General features: G+C 30.2%; 3 protein-coding genes across 3 annotated transcripts; 2 read left to right on the plus strand and 1 right to left on the minus strand.

The window, feature by feature from the left end:
* The first annotated feature begins 6,814 nt into the window (after nucleotides 1-6,814).
* On the plus strand, nucleotides 6,815-8,173 carry LOC114400137 (zinc finger A20 and AN1 domain-containing stress-associated protein 4-like). Its single transcript, XM_028362437.1, has one exon. It carries the CDS (start codon nucleotides 7,263-7,265, stop codon nucleotides 7,755-7,757), a length of 495 nt encoding a protein of 164 aa, XP_028218238.1. The 5' UTR covers nucleotides 6,815-7,262; the 3' UTR covers nucleotides 7,758-8,173.
* Nucleotides 8,174-10,038: 1,865 nt separating this feature from the next.
* On the minus strand, nucleotides 10,039-13,664 carry LOC114399263 (purple acid phosphatase 22-like). Its single transcript, XM_028361414.1, has 5 exons — nucleotides 13,158-13,664; nucleotides 12,779-13,070; nucleotides 10,947-11,515; nucleotides 10,704-10,792; nucleotides 10,039-10,552 (listed from the first exon to the last, which is right to left on the minus strand). Exons 1-5 carry the CDS (start codon nucleotides 13,458-13,460, stop codon nucleotides 10,333-10,335), a joined length of 1,473 nt encoding a protein of 490 aa, XP_028217215.1. The 5' UTR covers nucleotides 13,461-13,664; the 3' UTR covers nucleotides 10,039-10,332.
* A 3,289-nt stretch (nucleotides 13,665-16,953) lies between these two features.
* LOC114399292 (probable purple acid phosphatase 20) lies at nucleotides 16,954-20,261 on the plus strand. Its single transcript, XM_028361456.1, has 5 exons — nucleotides 16,954-17,235; nucleotides 18,299-18,593; nucleotides 19,008-19,582; nucleotides 19,783-19,871; nucleotides 20,032-20,261. The coding sequence occupies exons 1-5, from the start codon at nucleotides 17,086-17,088 to the stop codon at nucleotides 20,210-20,212; spliced, it is 1,290 nt and encodes a 429-aa protein (XP_028217257.1). The 5' UTR covers nucleotides 16,954-17,085; the 3' UTR covers nucleotides 20,213-20,261.
* Nucleotides 20,262-23,673: the final 3,412 nt, after the last annotated feature.

The following is a 23,673-nucleotide window of genomic DNA, read 5'->3' on the forward strand; positions in this document are numbered from 1 at the left end:
CAACATTCAAGGATGTTATACTTACCACAACTGTATTTATAAGTGTAGAGTTTTCAATTTTCATGAAGTTATATAATTTTTAACTCTTTCACTCAATCGAGCGGTTATATTTTAACAATACAAACTTAGTTCCAAATGTGAGTTCTACCAAAAAATATATGTAAAATGATATAAAAACATACACAAAATATTACTCAAAAAATAATTTATCAATACAAAATAGAAAGAAATTTTTAACTCACAATTTTATGTTTAGAAAGAATTAACCTAATAGATATTTGGTTACAACGAATTTATCCAATATAGAGTCAATAATTAAGTTGAAAAATTAATTGATTAATTTATTCTTTCTACTCCTATATGTGACACATTATGTACTCATTATAATTTATCTTTATCTTACATCCAATTATTTTTAAATTATTTTTCACTCTTATAAGCCATGTTATTATCATTATCGCCATTATCATTATTATCACCTATCTCACCATCAATTTTTTTTTAAGATCCTCTATCAATCTAGAATTCCTTTAAGTGAGAATAATTAGTTTGAGAATTATATATTAACATGCCTATGAAACACATGTAGGCATATGTAGCATGTCTAGAAGTTAAGCAATGACACGTTTTGCATCCATCTTCTTAATCAATCATAACTACTCTCAACATGTGCACGTACATGACATATTTTTCTTATTTGTAGTTGCTCATAGTTTTACTCATTAAAGCATCAATTATTTAATTTTGAAAGGTTTTAAGACGAACAATGAATTATTCATATTTACTAAATTATATTAGTCGTCTATTTCTATGCATATTTAATATGATTATATTAAATATACAAAATATTAAAATATATAAAATTATCTAAATTTTAAATATACAAAATATTTTAGATAAAACATTATTAAAAAATTGTATAAAATATTTAAAATAAGAAATGTTTAAAAAATATATAACATATTAAATAAAATCATATAAAAAACATACACAAGATATTAAAAAAAACTTTAAAAAACATAAAAAAACAAAAATTATATTAATCGTCAACTTATTTGTATGCATATTTACTATGATTATGTTAAATATATAAAATATTAAAATATAAAAAATTATCTAAATTTTAGATATACAAAATATTTTAGATAACACATTATTAAAAAATTATATAAAGTATTTAAAATAATAAATATATAACATATTAAATAAAATCATATACAAGATATTAAATAAAACTAATGACAAGTAAAATTAAAAATATTTAATTAATAATTAAATAAATAAAATTTAATTACAATTTTTTAAAAATGAAAACAAAACAAAAAAATACAAGTAAATAAAAATCCTAAAACATTAAAAAAAATTATAACTTTAAAGTCGTAAAATTTAAAAAAAATTAACGACATTAAAATCATAAATAAAAAAATTTATATTGAAATCATAAATAATTGTATGACTTCAATTAAAAAAATAATAATAAATCGTAATAGATGTTATAATGAGAAGTCATAATACGTTTTACAATTTGAAAAACATTCCCACATTAAAAAAGCAAAAAATAAAAAAAAAAAATTACACGCGAATGATAAAAAAAAAAGTGAACTTCAAAACTATAAAAGACATGTCTACTGTTGTGCATGATTGTTGGCTACATATGTCTAATATGCAAAGTTGTGTACTTCCTCCTTCCTATTATACAATTATGATCATAAATTATTTTAAGCAGATAAAAAAATTAAAAAATAGATTAATAATAATAATTTTTTGAAATTATTTTTTTTAACATTACTTTATTTTTTTTTATAACTCATATGATTAATATTATAAAAAAATATAAATAGGAACAAATAATTAATGTTATATTAAAAACTATAATAACAATTATTTTGATATTTTTTTTTATAGACAACGATTTGTATGAGACGAGAGAATAACATATTCTTGAATATATGAAGCGAGTAAAATTGTGTATCATTATTGATCTTAATAATATATAGCTTACTCTTCTCTACAACTATGATGTTTTCACAATCTCACTCTGCCCTTTTTCTTTGTATTTACTTGGATGCCGCTAACGAATTACAAGGAAAAAACACATGTACTTATCAATTTCGTATTAGGATAAGTTGACATTCTTGAAATCCAAGTAACTTGATCTACCTATGCACCTGAGTAAGTAGGTTGTCGTAACCTGTAAAACAATTTTTTTTGAATGAAAAATAAATAAACAGAGGAAGAGATTAAACATTTGACGAACCTACTTTGTCTTGTAATTTTTATGTCCCCGGATATTCCTGCCTTGCATATGGCAAAGCCAACAATGTCATTTCCTCGTAATGTTAGATTTTTTTTCTTAAATATTTTTTTAATCCTTTAAATTTGAAATTCTTTCTTTTTTTAGTCTCTTGAATTAAAACTTGGAATTTTAGTCCTCAAACTCTTCAAAAATATTCTTTTTAATCCGTTTCGTGGTAAAAAAAATGACAGATTGAGATTGTGTATTTAAACTATCAAAAATCAATCAAAAAGAGATTTAAAAAAGAATTTTATGAATTTAAGGAATAAAAAAATAAAAAATTTAATTTGATAGACTAAAAAATATAGATCTCAAACTCAAAGAATAAAAAATATATTTAAGGTTTTTTTATCCGTTAATATTAGAATCTATAAAGAGAGACATTTATGTAAGAATATTATAATCTATAAAGAGAGACATTTATGTTTTTTGGTGAATCAAGAGAGACAATTATGTAAGAATACTTTTAAAAATAATCCGAAAATTCATAATTTCTAGGTAATCTCAATAGGAATCAAGCCAACTGCTATGAATCGTGTACAATTAAAAAATTATAAAATGAAATTAATGTTCAAAATCATATTAATATACACAAAACATGAATATAAAATTAAATGAACATAAATTTTTTGGATGGAGGTATATTAATATTTAAATTATGAATATAACGTTACATAACGTTATAATGGAAAATTTATTTAAATCATAAAAGTAAATGTTTATGTCACTCAAAAATAAAAAAAAACTTGCATAAAATTACATTAATATTTTAATAGAAAGGTAATTGTTTATATTAATTTAGTAGACATTTTTTATGAAAAAATATTAAAAATTAATTAATCAAGTAGGATCAACCTAACGATAAGAGTTGGAGTATAAACACAAGGTCACAACTCACAAGTTTGAATTTCAGTGGAATCATTATACACATAAAAAAATAATTAATAAGGGTAAATATCTAAATCACAAAAATGAAAACTTGCATCATATGAAAAAAAAATATTTTTTATAATACGAATAATAAATATATACGAAAGGCATATTTAATTTGATTAAAATATAAACTTATTTATTAAAAATAAATTGGTATATATAATAAGCTATTTAAAGTATTTCGCTTAATGAATAGTAAGATTTTGGTTTAAATATAAAATTTCGTACAGTAGTACAGTACAGACAAATTACATCAATCAAATTTGAAATATTTATTATCTTAATTATTAACTTTTTTATTATGTTATTATATAAGCAGATATATTATTTTAAAACGAATAATACTTCTCTCGTACATATTTAATCAACTAAATGGTCAACTTAGTCCCTAAAAGACTAAAGACTAAAAGTGCATGGTCATTTCTGGTTAGTCCCTAAAATGAAAGAATTTTTTTTAAAAAAAAATTCTTGAAAGTAACTCATGTAATTTGTTAGTCCCTTGGTGGCACAATGACATTCACACAATTCTTTTTTTTTTTTTTACAAAAAAATATCTATTTATTTAATTCAAAATAACACATAACTTGAAATATGATAAAAGGTTATGGATGCTAATAAAAGATAGTGATGTTCTAGCTAACGTGTAAGTAACATTGTTGACTTGCTTTCTTATAAAAGTCACCAATGAATTTGAAACATTGTATAAAACCTCACTACACTTAGAAAAAATGATTTGCAGATCTGTATTTTTTGTTATTACAACCCATTAAACCATCCACCAGTGACTTACAATCAACTTCAATGATAATACTATGATAACCCGGTTCTTGAACCCAAAGACCTTGTAATAATGCCCACTCTTCTGCTTCTTTCAGATGAGGTACTCGATAATTCCACTGAGTTCTTGCCTTTATTAATCTCCCATGATCATCACGTATGCACATGCCAAAACCAAAGCAAAGCTGATTTCAAAAAATTGCAACATCAATATTGTGTTTGAGCGAACCTGTTTCAGGAGGTGTCCAACTGTGATTAGCTTGATGTTGAGCTTGATTTGAATTCTGAGCAATATCTTCTCTAGCTTGCTTCCATTCCAATAAGTACTGAGTGGTATCAGAAATAGACATATGAGTTGGAAGCTCTAGAGATTCCCATATTTTATATGGTTCCTCCTTGTCCATATTGTCCATAAAATAACAGCTAGCTAGCTGCTCCTTATGCTAGGGTTGAAGATAAGACAGAAGATCAAACAACAGCTCTTTGATGCCCTCTGCTGCTTTAGCCTTATGCTGAATTTTGGACCAAATAATGTCCTAAGTGTTTGTCCATGTGGCATTTACATAAGCAAGGGACTAAAATAAAATTATTAAGATGTATCTTTTTCTTCTTTATCTATTTTTCTTTCTTCAATTCAAGGGACTAAAATAAAATTATTGAGCTTTGGGCAATTTTGCTTGGAATTAAAATTGCTTGGAGTCGAGGATCTTGTTCAGTTGCTTGGATTTTTGTGAATCTGATTCTCGGGTTTCTATATCTTACTAAACAGTGAATGTCCTTCCTACCATCCTTGTTTTAGTATGATCCAAGATATTAAGGACTATGCCTTGCAGGGAGGTTCTTTGAAGTGGAATCATACATTGCGAGAAGGGAACAAGTTACGGATGTGTTGTCTAATTATATGATGATTTATCCCTAAATAGAGACAATTAAGAATATTTGATAGAGTTCCTCATTTTATTTCTCTTGCTGCCAATGCTGATGTAATATCTACTGGGTTTTCACGCAATTTTCAGTTTTGGGCATTTTCCTCTGCCTTTCACAAAAAAATATAATTAAAACTCAACCTCTTTTGTCCTCTTCTTTTCTTGAGTATGAATTTTCTTCTATTAATTAATTTTTTACTTATAATAGAAACCGGAGAAAGCTTATGATTAAGATCTCACATGTTTTTTTTTAACTGAATAAGATTTTTTCCTTCTCTTCTTCCTTCTTATTTTTCTTTCTCTTTTAACAAAGGTGAGTGAGATGTGTCAGTTAACGCACTGTATTATCAAAGTTAACAACATTATTTAACTATATCCATTCAAAGATGAATGTGAATGCCTGCCTGTTGGAAGTTTCTTTCAAGGACTTTTTTAGTTTTCTTTTTTTATTTTCTTTCAATTTAGGGACTAACTTGAAATCGTCATAAAAAAAAACATATTCGCTCGAAACAATGAGTATGTAAAATTAGACCAAGTGATTGTTAAGGTTCACACAGAAACATACACTGTGAATTTAAAAGGAAAAAAAATTGAAAACGTGCCTATTCTTCTCACTTGGAAGAAAAAAGAAATACATTGGAGTATTGATGTATATCATACTTCAGAGTTTAGTTATAGAAAATTAGCAACGTCGATATCTTATAAAAAATAAGTTATTTATGAATTTTATCAAGAAAATCATGCAGTTTTTTTTTTTCATTACGAAAAATCAGATGAAGTCAATATTCATTATCTTTCATCCGGAGAAGAACACTTTCAGAGACAAAATTATTCACTTAACTTTTTCTTTTAATATTTATAATATTAATTCAGAGTATTTATTTACTGAAGATTAATTAATTAGTCTAATTTATTATTACATCCCATGGTTTCACTGTATAAATAACATCAAATGAGACCGGCAGAATGATGTAACGAGAACTAGCAGCAGAGGGTTTTCTTATCGTTGTTTGACAAATTGAAAGGTCGCGCGTGTGGGTGCATCACAAATTATAACATGTTGAAAAATGAAAAACGAATTTGGCATGTTGGTTAAGATATAAAATAAGCTTATTCTCTTTTGTATTATTTAATTATAATTAATTATCAGGGTGGGTCTAAGTCTAACTAGGTGCCACGCCTTCTCACCAAACATGCTTTGGCTCCCTCTCCTTTTCTATTTCTACCGTGTTTTTTATTTACCACTGCGTTCAGAGATTTTTTTTTTTTCCCTTCAGTTCATGCATTTCCACTTCCGTTCAGTTTAGTTTGATGAGAAATATTAATTAATTAAATTTAATTGAGAATTAATTTAAACTAAATGCCAACTAGCACTGATTAAAAATTAGTACTTTACTAATTTTTAATAAAAATTTTCTATTATTCATTTTCTAATTGGTTATCTAATTAATTGAGAACTTTTATCCTTAATTAAATATAACTGACCATATTTTTCTCCTTGAAAGACCCCAAAAAAATGATGTATTATTCAATAATCACTTATTTTTTAAGTATTTCTCTTAGGTGCGTTGAACTTTATGTGCCACTGCCTTCTTCTCCACCACACCACTGCCGTCAAAGCCAGCCTGTCTCTTTTTCCATCTGACGTTAACGCCAAAACAATTAATCACTAACCTAATTAACAATAATGCATAATTTTCTCCTCCCAAGTCTCGACATAACTTTCCATCCCATTAATTAATTATCCTCTTAAGAATGACCAGTTGAAAATGATTAATACTCATTTGTCTCTTTTCACGGTGGCTTCGTCTCTCTCTCTCTCTCTCTCTCTCTCTCTCTCTCTTTTTTTTTTTTCCTTATATCCTTTCCGAGTTCCAACTCTGTTAATCATTCTCCGTTAAGATTCTTTCCTCTTTCCACTCTCGTTCTTATCTTCTTCCCAAACCCACAACCACTCCTTATTATAAATCAGGTACTAACTCTTTCTCCTTCTCCCCTCATCCCAATACCCCTTTATTTTTTTCGTTTTTTTTTTATGGAAAAAAATATTGTAGCAATTTCGTCGTAGAAACAAAATTCCCCTATTTTCGGCACGCCGTTGTTGAATTTCCAATCTGTGATTTTTTTTCTTCTTCTATTTATACGTGATAATTCCAAAAAGCCTAACGCGAGAGATTCATCAGCTTTTCAATTATTCCTCGAATTATTTTGAAGGAATCATCCAAACTGCTTGAAATATTCATCATCAACAACCTCACGCTGTTATAGATATTCTCTCTCTCTCTCTCCCTCTCTCTCTCTCTCACACACACACACACACAGATCCAGACATGGCCGAAGAACACCGATGCCAAGCTCCCGAAGGTCACAGACTCTGCTCCAACAACTGCGGTTTCTTTGGTAGCCCCGCCACCATGAATCTCTGTTCCAAATGCTACAGAGACATCCGTTTGAAGGAAGAAGAACAAGCCAAAACCAAATCCACAATCGAAACCGCTCTTTCAGGATCTTCCTCCGCCACCGTCACCGCAACCGCCGTCGTTGCCTCCTCCGTGGAATCCCCTTCGGCGCCGGTTGAATCCCTCCCTCAACCACCGGTGCTGATTTCGCCGGATATAGCCGCACCGGTTCAGGCGAACCGGTGCGGCGCGTGTAGGAAGCGCGTGGGGTTGACAGGGTTCAAGTGCAGGTGCGGAACAACGTTTTGTGGGAGCCACAGGTACCCCGAGAAACACGCGTGTGGCTTCGATTTCAAGGCGGTGGGGAGAGAGGAGATAGCACGGGCGAATCCCGTGATCAAAGGCGAGAAGCTACGGAGGATTTAATCTGCGCCGTTGGATGATCGAAGCGATTAGGGTGAGTTGATCAGGACCGTTCGTCGTGGACCGTTGATACGAACCGATTTCGAGCGTGTAAAAAAAAAAAAATCTATTATTATGACGACATTGGGAAGGGTTGAATAAGTCATATTTTGGTGGCTTTGGTTTGTGTTTGTGCATTAAAAGTGGAAAAATGTTAGGTCCACCCACGTTCGGAAATTGAGGGGTTTAGAATTGAAATGAAATGTAAAAAAGTTTAGTTTGATTATTTTTCTACGGCATTTCTATTTTTCTAGTGGGTGGCGCGTTTGCCAGAAAGGGAAATTATCGTCGGCATTGTATCCTGTCGTTCTCTCTTTATCTCTTTCTTTTTGTTGTTGTTTGGATTTTTGGTTGAAAAATGAATATAGGTAAAAAATCAAGTAGACGCCTCGAATATAATTTCTAAATCCGATAGTGGGAAGTTGTGATCACATTATACATTGGCTCATTATAAATGTGTGGGGATAAATCAAAACTATTCTGGAAGGAAGGCTGTGGCCGCTGTGCACTGTTTCTTCCGTGGGACCCAAAAGGTGTGAGAGTGGATGAACTCAAGGCCCAATTGGGGTCTCCCAGTTGAGGTATTAGCTTTTGTGAATGGAAAAATGACATTTGGGATATGAAAGCTACTGTATATTCATTACTAGTAGTTTCTTGCTTCCTTAAAATTATATTCGAGATATAGAAAATTACATTTTCATATGTAAAACCGAACATACTAGTAGTTGGACTTTAACGATTGTCATCTAGTTTCGGGAGCGAATGTTAAACGCAATCTACTCTTTATAGCTATAGAGCATGTTTGTTGTTGTGTTAATCGGTTCTAACTTGTATATTTTGATGTTTTTTATCTATACTAATTATAAAATGATGTATTATGTATGTAAAACGTGGTGTTATTATTTTTTATCAGTGATTTAATTGAACAGAAAATTGTCAACATAACATGTTTTTAATCAAGAAATTAAAGGAATTGTTTAGTACAAAATTGAGATATTAAAATGTTACATCAAATTTAATAGAAGGATTAAAAATAGAATTAAATAAAAAAATTAAAGTATTTTAAAATATGTGATAATTGATATACCCAGAAAATGTAACGATTGGTGTTAGAATATATGCGTGGTTTTCTCTGACCAAATTAAATCTCCAAATTTACACTGATCACCCCCCATTATCTATCTCAATTCTCAACTGAAATAAATCAAAAAATATATTAGATCTTCACTTTTTTATATGAACCGTTCTTGGTAGAAGCAATTATTCTTACACGCGTTTCCCTTCTCTCTAGTCACCTTAAAAATAAACAATATTATTTATTTTAATGGAATAACGACTCTCATACACCAGCGTTAAACTGTTGTTACATTCTGCCTGTCTTATTTTTTTATTTTTCGGTTCGGGAAGTTATAATTTTTTTCTTTTGGGCCATAGAATCATAGTTTTTTTCTTTTGGGCCATGAACCCACCCACCGCTTTCTTTTAAATTTAATTGCCCGTCTATTCCAGTATTCCTTCAAGTCCTGTCATGTGATACAACGACCCAAGGGTGATGCTTCTACTGTGAACTTAAAAATTATTAGTGCATACAATGAGAATGACCTGAAACAACATGCTGGATTATTATTATATTGCCACACACACACAACTGTGTTCATAAAAGGTTATGCGCATCTATTTTGTGTCTATATTTTTCTTTTTTATTTATAGTCTCATTTATTTCATGTTTAATAGAAAACTTAACTGTAAATAAGTTATAAGATTAGTTTCATGTTAAAGAAATAAAAGAGAAGGAAGATATTATGAGTTTATATCTCTTCATTAATATTTTAACAAAAATTAATAACTAATATTTGTGATTAAAAAATAATTTACAACGTAACTTTTGAAAATGGAAGAATTTATTGACGAGAAAACTCATTTGAATTTCTCTCTAGATTTTTCTTTGCTTGCCCGACAAGTTTGTCCTTGTCACATATGCCACATATTCCATTGTGACCTATTTTTCTAATCTTACCAAATTTCTTCTTCAAGGTAACGATGGAATTTTTTTAGTAAAAATAAACGTACAAATGTATTGTCAAAGAAAACTGAGTTACAAAGAAAATGAAATTAAGAGAATCATGTTTTCCATTTATTTTGATCTGAATTTTAATCTAACATCAAATGGAAGCATGTTCATATATATTCACATCAAATTGGTGAAGGGTCCTGCTATTTTTTACGGTAACATTAATAGATAACATTATTCTCAATCTGGATTCTTATTTGGATCTAAATAATTTTGGTTACAGAGGACTTTTGTAAAATCATGGGCCTTATAATTTGACAAAGATTCGAATCAAGAACTGAAGTGCATTGAATTTAAAGACAGTAAAACTCTTTTTTTGAACTCAGATATCATATCAAAGAGACCGAGTGAGATGAGATGCTAGCACACGTTATAATGTGTTTCACTCCTCATCCTAACTGAAGATACTTGCAAGTACTTAATGATCTTCTCTTTCTTGTTAGGATAATTACCTCTCCAATAAGAATTTTATAGCTCTTCGTTAGCAGCATATTGTTGGTATGGTGTCTTCGAGCATGCTTTCGAGCTGCTTAAACTCTCTATCCAAACACCATCAGCTACAACCGCATCAGCATCATTGTTTCGGTGCCATGACCAATGTGCATGTGTTTCATTTAGTATTCGCAACCTTCCATGTCCAAAGCTTGGCTCTCGATACAATGAGAGCGGGCTTGAAGGGTTCTTAAACCTATTCTCAACAATCAATATGCAATAATGATATTAATCTGTCAAGACCCCCCAAGAAAGAATAAAAAAAATCTTTGAAAATATATTATAAATTAAAAATATTGGTTAACATTTAACATTGAACATAAAAATTAATAAATAGTATATCTCACATTAACGCAAGACCTTCCCTGTTTCCTCCGTCACCAATTGTCACGTACATTGGTCCACACGAATCAGCCTTATTGTCGTAAATTCGAGTCTGCAACGAACTCAATTTAGTTAATAATAAAAAAAAAGTTGACTGCTAATTAAGACTACTTCTGATTCTATTTATAAGAAACTAGACTATTACTTGTTTCTTATAAATAGAACCGATGGTAAGTTGTATAAAATACTGAAAAGGTGTGACATACGAAGCGTTCATATGCATGAACATGGCCAGCAAAAACCAAGTCAACGCGTGCCTCATAAAGCAACTCCTCCATGGCTTGTCTCATGGATTCACCTTCACCTTGGTGTGCCTCATTAGTATTATACCAAGGTGCATGCAGCAACACAATCACCCAAGGTGTCTTGACCCTATCAATGTTGGCGAGGTCAGATTGAAGCCACGTGTACTGAAGTGATTGGGAGTCAAAATCAGTGTAGGAACCTAGCATGATGACGTGGGTGCCGGCAACCTCGAAGGAGTAATAGAGGTTTGAGGTGGAACCACTTTGTTGGAAGGGCATGGGCCAGCGAGCGTTGTAGGCTTGGAAGCCTTGTGGGTAGATAATAGGGAAAATCTCAATCTCGTGGTTGCCTTCGGTAACCATCCATGGCCTTTTACTAGCATATGGCTCCACCAAACGACCAAAAGAGTCCCACAAAGGTTGTTGGGAATCGGCATAGGATAGGTCTCCTGGTAACAAGAACACATCATAGTCGCTGCTATCAATGTGTTTTAAGGTTGATGCAGTCCATTCTGTTTGTCCCAAGTCACCTGCACACCAAAATATATAACATGATTGATCCACATCTCTTGTCTTGGGTGTAGACGTGCACCCAGAAAGAGAATTGAAAAAAGTTTAGAGAGGTGAAGAGTTTTAAACATGCTGAAATCTCTCCTCGAATATTAATCTTAAAGGATTAAAGTTTGTAATGATGCCTCGGCAGGTTAAGCCACGCCAAACTCTTAATTAACTATCATAGTCATAAAAAGAAACAACGAAAATGAAGAGAAAATGGAATCTAATAATTCCATTTTATTTTATGCAAACCAACATATTAAGGTAATTTAAATTTTGGATTCAATTACGTAGTCCATCTCAACAATTTTTACACTAAAAATCAATGCAAGTTAACGAGGTGCGAATAGCATGGGCCTTATATGTCGGAAGTGTCTTCTGTATATTTTCATGCAAGGCCCAAGCTTAATTTTCTGCTTTTATATATTTAAATAGAAGTGAGAGCTCCATAGTAAAGGAGAAGGAAAAGAAAAGAAGAAAATAAAACTGAGCTCTTCTCCACAATTTCCATAAAATTAAAAGAAAAAAAAGGAAGAATAAAAAACATAGCCGAAGTAAAAGGGGAAATAATAAAGAAGTGCCCCTAGCTAATTTAAGACGCCTTAGTTTTCTGTTTTTAAGGGCTAAGACACCTTAGTGAATAAAACTGCGGTAAGATGCAAGAGTCTACAGGTTCAAATATCACAGTGCACTTTGCTTTATTTTTGCCTTCACTTCCGCATGTGTAGTAGGTTTGTCATTTTTCAATAAAAAAAAGTATTGTTATATCCTTTTAAAATTCTATTACAAATCGTCCTAATATTAGATTCTATTTAATATTTTATTCATTTAATACGTGAGGAGATTAATAATCCTAGAGTTATGCATGAAGATTTAGAGTTATTCTAAAAAAAATTATGGAGTAATGATTGCCTATTGATTTTTTTTAGGCAAGTTTGGCAACGGCCAAACAAGTGGTGTATACTTTTAGGCGATATTTAATCCTTAAAAGCTACCTTATCCTGCCCCACGGTATCGTTGCGTTGGCTTGAAGAACTCATCAACTCACTCACTGTAACTAACTGATCTTAACTCATCTAATCTAACTAATTTAACACCACCAGTTACGAGGGGGCATACAAAAAAGAACAAACAAGGAAACCAAAGCACGAAACCGTAATAGTAGTTTATGCGAAACCAGACAGCATCAAACCAAATCGTGAAGCAAAAGAAATCCCAACAACAACTAACTAACGTACCAACGATGACAAATTCAATGGGACACCTGGGTGGTGGTGTCTTGAAGGAAAACTCAGGACCTGACCCTCCGCACCTGTAGAAGTAAGTCGAACCAGGCTGCAATGGCCCAATTACAACGTTGTGAATCTTGCCGGAGTTATAGAAAAAATATTGGTACGAGGTGTACACCCCCGTTGCTTTTGCGCTATATTCCCCTGCCTTTGTTCCGTACTCCACCACAGATTCTGCGTGCTTGTCTTCGGTTATCCACGACACCCTCATCTTCTCTTGGCCCACCAAAGAAATGTGTACCTATATATATGCAAATAATTCCAAACACGTACTCATGTACATATAAAGTGATATATATGGGTGGAATTAATTTTATGGTGAACCAACCTGTTGGGGGTCTGAATGGGAGCGATGGTGGGGAGTGATGATGAGTTGAGCAGCTGGCTGACGAACAAAATTGTTCTCCTGAGAAAGGAGGGGTTGTGAGAACAAAAGGAAGCATAGGGTGCGTAGGAGGAGGATTGGGAACGCCATAAGGGACTTACTACATTTTCCCATCATGTTTATTCGGGTTGGACTACTTGTTGATTGTTGCAATTTGTTGCTGGGAGTGAAAGGCACCATTTTGAATATGGAGGGTCTGTTATATAGTGGGGTTGTGGAAGGTACACAGAATGAGATGGAATACATTTAAAAAATAATTTGGGAGAGGGTGCATCAGGGTAGTGCGATGGCTTTGATTTAGATTTGTGGGAATTAAAATTCGTTGAATTGTGTTATCTTGCAGCAACGAACACACGGAATCCTCTATCCTCCTCCTTTTTGCTTTAGTTCTGTTTCTCTCAGCCTTCACAATTTGTACACGCACGCATGCTTCCAACATTCTCATTCATTGAGTAATAAAACACACATTTTATATATCAAACACTTTATTCAACCAAATATATATATATATATATATATATATATATATATATATATATATATATATCAAACCCTACTAATATTTATTATATTATATTATCCATCATATATATACTTCTTTCTCTTCCTCTAAGTATCAAGTAACATTTAAGTGTCTATGAATGATTTTTCATTGTCATTATACATTATGGAATCGTGTTTGCACATTAAAAAAAAGGACATATATATATATATAATATAACCTTCTTAAACTATTACAAAAAATTTAGATGAAGGTTGGAAGTATCAGTTGGGGGATAACAGTAGCAGGTGTGTTATTATAGGTAACCAAGTCATTCACGCAGGGGAGGAGCACCATTGGACGGTTCAAGAATCCTAGCTAGGCATTTTAGTAGAAATAGAAAGCGGGGAAAGGGACTTTAATTACTTACCTCATTTTATCTATTTATTGTGCTGTTTGTTGAAAAGCTTAGTAAGACTAGTAAGTACTATATAAGGAATGCAAAATTTGAGTTGCTTATTGGCTACTCCTCTAAGGCATGTTACGTTATATCTTTTTCGGTTAGCGTATTTTAGTACTACACATGTTAGACATTAATCATACGAACAACGACTTCTCATTTCTGGATTTTCAAACTTAGTTTATTGTTGCCGACAAGTAATTCATTTTCAGAATATCTTCAGAATATGCTTCCATAAAAAAAAAGTTGCTATTGAATTGAAACAAGCCGTGCCACGTTGGAAAAAAGGACATATATATATATATATATATATGAAGTGGCATACATCAAATATAATTAGTACGTAATACACTTTTTAACATATCCTTTTATTATTGATTAATTTTTAAAAAAACTATAAAATTATGAGTGTAAAGATTAAACTAGGAATAAAAGTCACATAATTTTATAATTTCAAATATTTTTTTAGTCTATAATAACGTATTTAAAGAGTGCATTAAGAATTGCTAACGATATATTTTCTGACACACTTTCATTACTAATTAACATTTATAAAAAGTGATAAAATTATGAGTAGCTAGGGGTTAATAATACTATTACTTTAATTTATTTCCAATTTAAATTTGACTAATCAGATAAATATCTTAAAATAAGTATGATGGGTCTCAATTAAAATATTTGTTTGTAATTTTTTTTTCAATTTTAAAAGTCTTATCTCTTTTAATATAGAAAACATCAAACAGTATCAACTTTTGTTTTATTTATAATATTCTTACAATGTTATCTGTTACATTTGTACTTTATTGTAATAAAAAAATTTGTTTTCTTGATATAAAAAACAAGTTTAGAAAATAATCAGACAAAATACTAGCATAATATTCACAATTGGATTTAAGAAAGCGTTGGGCTTAAACAATTTTACTGAGAAAAAATTACTTAAATATAGGATTGAATGAATATAAATACAGACTAAATTAAAGATATTAAACATAACATATATTTTGTTCTTTAAGAAAAAAAAATTACAATTTTCATTTTTATTGTTTATATATAATACAATAAAAATGAAAATAAATTCATATTAATTTATGAATAAAACTAAAAAAATAAATCAAATAAGATAAATAAATATTCCTGTATCAATCTTTCTATTGATTTTTTTCTGATGATATTATTAATACGAAATAATCTGGCTGAAAGCGCAGTAATAATTGATTTTTCTATTTCAATTGTCTAAAATATAAAGTACATTCGTCTACCAAATACAATCAACAAAGAAGCATTGACGTTAATTAGATGTAAAGCGACAAATTAAGAAGCAAATCAAGCTATTAATTTGTTCCAATTTGAGGACAAACAATTTGTTTTGACTTTTGACTGCATGCATCACCATTATCCACGATTTACTAGTAGCAGTGTAGCACTCAACCTTTGCATGTCGTCGACGCCCCGTAATTCAAATTACAAATTTTATACTCTTCCCCAAGACAAAGGAAAAATAAATCACAGCTCTAATGGAAGCAAATCATATCACTTTCATCGTTATTTGAGATAAAATTTCTTTCTCCCAGAATACTTTCTTGTAAGTTTTCATTAAGTTTTCGTGCGAATCATTAATTAAATCATTTAAGAAAGCATAATGGTCAATTTGTTTTAGGATTTTATTTACACTTTAATTATTTAATTGGGAGCAGTTAAAAACAATTAGTTAATACTCTCTCAGAATATAAACAACAAAAGATCCATTTATTTTAGCCTTAAATATAAATAAATCTCAACTAATTTATTATATTTAATAAATTATATTTGATGAGATTATTTTTAAAATACTGTTCATGAGTTTTTTTAATAATTTTTTTAATCAGTGTCATTTTTTTTTGCTAATAATCATGATCGGAGTACCACCTTTATTATTTTACAAGTAAAATAATTTATTATTATCAAATATCATTAAAAAAAGTTTTATATTATAGATATTATTTTAAACTCTTACCTTTTTGTAAGAGAAAATAATTTATATAATTAATTAGATACCTCAAGAAAAAAAAAGTCAATGTTTCAAATTTAGTACATGTTTATTTTAGTATTAAAATGAAACCTATTACTATTTGTTTTGTTATAAATTAAGAAAAAAGTTCATTTTATAGATATATTTTAAACATTTTACCTTAATTTCTAATAACAAATAGTTCATGTATAATTAGATACCTAATGGAAAAAGAATGCTCAATAATGTATCAAATTTAGTAAATGTTTGTTTTAGCCCTCCATCCCAAAATAATTATCACCCAAAGTTATTTTATATATACCAGAAAACAACAATGAATAAATAAAAGAAAATATTAATTTTATAAAATTAACCTTTTATCATCTCTAATTCATTTATAAATTTTGTTATTTACCATTAATATTATTAAAAATATAAGTGAAAAAAGATAATTAATTTTTTAAAAATTAATTTTTTAGAGTAATAGCAGTCATCTCTCCCTCAAACTCAAAGATTCTCTATGTGGGTTAGAATTTATTGAAAAAACTTACCAAAAATGAGGAGAAAAATCAAGACCTATCAAAAAATAATAATTTCTAATAAATTTGAAAGAAAATGTTAAAAGAAGAGTATAGAGAGAGTGTGACTCGCATATATCAATTAATTAATTAGCAGCATCTCTGCCCCAAGAGTATCCTATGCACAGGTGGAGTTCCAAGACACGTCCACGTTCAAGTTATGACATTCATTCATCCATGGATTGGTTCACTGTACAAACTGTGAAGTGTGAACGCTATATAAAGAACTCTAGACATAAAGAAGTTCATTACCGGTGGAGGTAGAATATTCAAATCACGTAATAAGTTTAAATATAGTGTGCCACCTCCTCTTTCTCCTTCGTTCGTCGTTGCTACAACATTATTAGCACCGAAATTTGAAAACAATGGGGATGCGAATGCGTGTGCCAGGATTCATGCTTTTGCTAATCATCGGAATCTTCGAACTCGATGCTGTTTATGGTTACGTTCGACCACCACCTCGTAAAACACTCTTTGTTCCACATGCAGATCAGGATTCCCACTCGCCTCAACAGGTACTACAACTACATCTTCACAAATTTAACATTTAATTTTCTGCATCAATTATTCATTGCTGCAAAATGACAAAAGCGCACTGTTGAGTTGTGACTTGCAAGCGTCGTGGCCCTCATGTTTTTTTATTCGTTTAATTTAAGTTGGTTGAAATTCGTGCATGACTTAAATAAAATTGTTTGATTTTAAATTCACATTAATGGTGCATTTAATTTTCCTGAAACTCCACCTCCTGAATAATCGAGAAGCGTTCATTAGAAACATCCTACTATTGATTAACATGTTTAAGGTTCAGATTTCTCATCCGAAAATGATTGTGTGTAAGTTTTATCCAAAAAACATTCTGAATCGAAAATTATTTTCTCAGTGGCTCTCCTTACGTTTTGGTTAATAGTTAGGTCAACAAGACAACCTGTTGGATTACCAAAATGAAAAGTATTCGCTTATTTTGGTACGAAACCAATATGGTTGTTTGGTTGAAAATTAAACACTAACAGGGATTGAGAGAGAAGACGAACGTTCTCAGCTTTTAACGCAGAACAAAACATCCGCTTTGGATTTGGTTTTGTTCCAAAGAAAGTTTTTGACATGGGCAGTCTATCGTGCAACTTAACCATTCCATTCTAAAGTAGTTGCGCGACAGTTATTTCTCTAAAATGATTAGTGATGTGAAACACTAATACTTATTAGTTTTTCAATTGTTATTTTGTTTTTTTCCTAAAAAGAATCCAAAATCTAAAAAAATTAGAATCCAAATAATAAGCCTTCACAAATTGCACATTCAATATATCTTTTTTGACACACTAATCCCAGTTGCTGAGAAGGATTAAAATAAACATTTTTCAAATTTGAAGAACTTAACAAAACATTTGAAGGAATAAAAACATATTAAAGTCTATATTTTTTCACGGACTAAAATTCATACCTCTAATTTGAACTGAACACCTTAGCACTCATATCAATATGAATTTGTCATGTTCCTTTGATAATTTTTCATGTTCTTGATTTTTTTCCATTTGGGGAAAAAGTTTATGGGGCCTAATGTTGACAATGGATGGGCCTAAGGTACACATATCTCAAGTGGGCCAAAACAAGATGAGGATATCATGGATCACAGACAGCCCAACTCCTGCAAAGGTTATGTACGCTCCATCTCCTTCAGGTAATACAGTCTCTGCCACAGGAACTACCTCTTCGTATCGTTATCTGGTCTACGAGTCTGGTGAAATTCACAACGTCGTAATTGGTCCCCTCAACCCCAACACTGTCTACTACTACCGTTTGGGTGACCCACCTTCTTCCCAAACATACAACTTTAAGACTCCACCCTCCCAACTTCCAATCAAATTTGCAATAGTTGGTAAGTGCTCAATATCTAATTAAACCCTACAAAGCTACAACCATGTTCATTTTTTGCAGTCTAATTCTTGTGAATAATTAGTTAATGATTATAACATAATCAACATGTGATTTTATATTATTATTAAATAGAAACGTAGAATACTAGCATATTAGTTTATTCTTTATCACTTTAACTTGTGTATCTTGGCATAAAATACAAGTAAACTTTCTCGATGAGAAATATGTAATAAGTTGTAAGAATGTGTAATTTGAGGAGCGATGACAACACATTCTCCAAATTTTTTTTATTAGTTGAAATTAATGTAAATCAAACTAATTTGATAATGATACAAACTTAATTAATGAAAAATGTTACATGGAGTATTTTCTACTATTTCACCATGCAACTTATGTTTTTAATTAATACACACAGGAGATCTTGGACAAACAGATTGGACCAAGTCAACTTTGGAGCATGTGAAGAAGTCAAACTACGACATGTTGTTATTGCCTGGTGATCTATCCTACGCAGACTTCAACCAAGATCTATGGGACTCCTTTGGTCGATTAGTTGAACCATTAGCTAGCCAACGTCCTTGGATGGTCACCCAAGGCAACCACGAGGTCGAGACGATTCCATTGCTTCACAAAACACCATTCACAGCCTACAATGCTAGGTGGCTCATGCCATTCCAAGAAAGTGGATCAAACTCTAATCTTTATTATTCTTTCGATGTGGCTGGTGTTCATGTCATCATGCTTGGCTCCTACACTGACTTTGACCCTTCTTCTCCACAATACAAATGGCTTCAAAATGACTTGCAAACGGTAAACAAGAGAACAACTCCTTGGATTGTAGTATTGATTCACGCCCCGTGGTACAACTCTAACACTGCTCATCAAGGTGAGCCTGAATCCATTAACATGAAGGTTGCCATGGAAGATTTGCTCTATCAAGCCCGCGTTGATGTTGTTTTTGCAGGGCATGTTCATGCCTATGAGCGTTTTGTAAGTATTAATTACTACCTCTGGTATTTTTTTTTTAAGAAACAAGTTTTAGTGTTAAATAAGCTAAAATTTGTTTCTTATTATAATAAAGACCGAGTGTAATATTATATTATTACTATTTCTTGCTTTGAGTTTGATCATGCAATTTAAGATTTACTAATAATTTAATGTCTTACTTTCCTTTTTGCTTGTTTTGTCAGACACGTGTTTATAAAGACAAGGCTAACAATTGTGCTCCGATGTACATCACAATCGGAGATGGGGGAAATCGTGAAGGCCTTGCTACTAAGTAATTAACATTTGTCATTTTTTTTTCTTTCAATCGAGCAAGCTTAATTTTGACGAGCACTTAGAATTTCTACAAAATGATGTTGTGTATTAGTTTTGCATAATAATTAATTCACAATCTTAACTATATATAATTAATTTTCTATGTTTTGTGTCGACAGGTACATGGATCCCAAGCCAACGATATCAATATTCAGGGAGGCTAGCTTTGGACATGGTACGTTAGAAGTATTTAACGTATCTCATGCACGCTGGACCTGGCATAAGAATGATAACGATGAAGCAGTTGATAGTGATTTTGTGTGGCTTACAAGTTTCTCCTCTATTCCTTCCTGTAAATAGTGATACTTTGTGAAAATAATGATCCTAGTGGTGTTTTATTTGAAGCCAATATGTCTCATTTATATAGTATATATTAACATATATTCCACAAATTAAAGAATAATAGAAAAATATATTGAAAAATTACAATATATTGTTGATAGATTGTAAACTTATCTGTAAAGGACGTGTGTCTTATTTAAATTGTTTTTTTTTCCTTTTAACCCAAGTTGGATCATTAAGTTGAGTTATTAAAAAAAATATCACATCTTTAGATCTTGAAAAGAAAAGAAAAAATACCTTAAACTCAAAAAACAATAAAAGATATTTTCAAAACCAATATTTTTAAAATTTGTTTTATCACTACTCTTCAAAATAAGGTTCAAGAGAGAAAGTCAAACATAATATATTGCTGGAACATTGGCATTTAGCCGTAACAATGTGTGCAATAAAATATATATTCACAGTATTCATAAAACACTGTTTGTATTCGTAGGATAAACCATTAACCTGATTAGGTAATCATTCATAATGATAAAACATAAAACAAGTAACCAGTTTAACCATTCACATTATTCATAAAACATAATATTAATATTTTTCTTATATATATGTTTCCTGTATATTCGGGTTAAGTTGTGTTTAATTGGATTCAGAACTCAAAATATATTACTTAATCAAATTTTAATTGAGTTCAATAATATAAATCCAATTATCCAACACAATCCAAAAAAATATAATTGGATTAAATTGGGTTGAAAGGAATTATAAGTTACACGCGTTCACTTATATTCTTATTCTTGTGATATTGGTTAAAAAATTAAAAGATAAAACTTTTTGATATAAAAATAATAAAAAAAAACAAAAATAATTGTTCACATTACATTATTATATATTTCAATAAAATAATATTTTTAATTCTTTAATTAATGTCTTAAAGAATATTAGTTAACATTTGATGTACTATATATTGACATGTTCTACTGGACAAAGAATGATATTTGACTGGTATATAAAATAAAATAAAAAAATGACTTTTGACTGCAAAACCATTAAGGCATTAACCACGTACGTTTTATGTCCTCGACGTCCCATAGTTCCAAATTATAAACTAGGAAAAGTAAAGCGCTGCCCCTATGCAAGCAAAACATGTTGCTATCGTCGTTGTAATTTCCTTCAAGCACAGTGCTTTCTTGTAAGTTTTCAAGGAGTTTTCGCGCGAATCATTAATAAATCATTAACTAAACCATAAAGAAAGCTTATTAATCAATTTATTCTATGACTTTATTTACGATTTAATTATTTAATTGGACGTCATATAATTCAATTAGCTTTTTTCTTCTTCTTGAAAGCAAATATTTCGACAACCAAAATCTATAGCTATTAATTCGAGCTAGCCTGAATGGTTCAGGTTGGGGCATTAACCACGTTTTATGTCCGCGTACCAAACAGGTTGGCCCACGGAACACTCATATTTTTAAAATGTAAAAATTAAAGATCATCAAAATAAATTATTTTTTAAATGACAAGTTAATAAAATACTTTTTAATCACCATAAGCTGAAATAAAACAATATAGCTTTTCATTTGCACCATAAAATAGCATTATAATACATACAGATAGAAATAAAATAAAGTATATCAATTATAACAATAAGCAAGTACTAAATGTATCAATAAAACTTAATATGCATAGATTATTAACCTTAAAATAAAATTAACCACACATCTAATATTAAATTTATCATTTATAATTCTATTAATTACAAAAAAAAAAAAAAAATAATTAATTCATGAGTCAACTCAGATCACACAAGTTAGCCCACTTTGAATCAACAAAAAATTAAATTGAACCACGCTAAGCTAAAATGGGTTTAGACTTGACTTTTTTCACAGCCAAACCCAATCCATTTGATGACCCATCAGATTAGACTTATTTTGACACTTTTACAACAAGCTACCAAGACTAATCTTCCAAAAAAGTAAAATACTAGTTAAAGATATTTTTTATCCCACGAGTATTGCTTTGTTCACATAATAAAAATACAACCTTTGTTATATGCTTAAAGAATCCAAATTATTGTTCACTTATGTCTCACCTTGCCAATAAAATTTAATCAATTATTACCACCTTTGTTATGCTATACTTAAAAAATATATTTATTATTGTCAAATATCATAAAAAAACTTTTCATTTTATCTATTTTTTTTAACAATTACCTTTCCTAACAACAAATAATTTAATAATTAAGAAAAAAAAACCTTAGTCATGTTTCAAATTCCCGTACATGTTTATTTTACGTTAAAATTGAGACTAAATTATCTTCTCCTCTAAGAGATGCAAGTATTACAATATCCTTTTCTCCCATACGCCCCATTTCTTTAACAGTTTCAAGTATATAATACTTTACCCTATATTTTAATTTTTTATTAAAGTTTCGTTAGTTTTGTTAAAAAAATTATTAGCAAAAAAACAAATACAAATTACACTTTATTTTATTTTTAATTTTTATTATAAAAAATTTATGACTAAACTTTTTTTTCAGTCTCCTTTAGCTTGAGAGATTTAAAAATTACATTTTTATCTTTTCTTTTTTAAGATATACAATTTTTCTATAAAATATGCATTAAAAAATATTTGTGAATATATTTGTATAGATTTGACCAGAAAATGATACTAAATTATTTGAATTTTTTGTCATAATAGCTTAAATTATCGACGAGTACCCATTTAATTATCCATATTCTATCCTTTACTGAGTTTATCTGCTAGTATGTATGTAATGTATGCATGCATTGCTTTATCGAGAGAATTATAAATATGGTAATTTTTAAATTAAATTAAAACAAGTATGTTCTAACTTTTTTAGTTTATTGTCTAAGGAATGCATTCATAATTTGATATGGCTATTTATAATTCATCCCTCGACAAAAGAATAGTTGAGACCGCGTGTTTAGGGTGGACAGTGAGAGAGACGGAAAATTACCTATCTAACACCTCTATTATCATATTTGTGCAGGTTGTGTTGATCCTAATCAATTTTGAAGATGCAAAAAAAAACCTGCACATAAACAGAACCAATAATTTAAATTGGAAATCCGCAATTGGGCTTGATATCATGGGCCTGAGCCATCACAGGGAGCTTCTTTCATGATTTCTCAGGTTAACAAACGTTCCTTGTGAGTTTTTTTGCATTAAAGTATAATGATGCAACAAAGTGAATTCTTTGATTGATAAGGATAATTTTTTATATAAAAAACTTTAACATTTAAATTTATTGTAGTTTCTTATGATTTTTTACATTGGAATAAAATTTCTACATAAATTCTTTATGAATGATATAACACGGATACCAAAAAAAATGATATAGGGACCACAAAATAATAATTAAGAAACCCAAATGAATTTATTGGAGATGCTCTTACTCTTACAAGCCCGTTTATAACTCCCAACTCTCAAAATATTCCGTGTCAAGAAAAAAA

The sequence above is a fragment of the Glycine soja genome, chromosome 19 (assembly GCF_004193775.1).
Source record: "Glycine soja cultivar W05 chromosome 19, ASM419377v2, whole genome shotgun sequence".
Lineage (NCBI taxonomy): Eukaryota > Viridiplantae > Streptophyta > Magnoliopsida > Fabales > Fabaceae > Glycine > Glycine soja.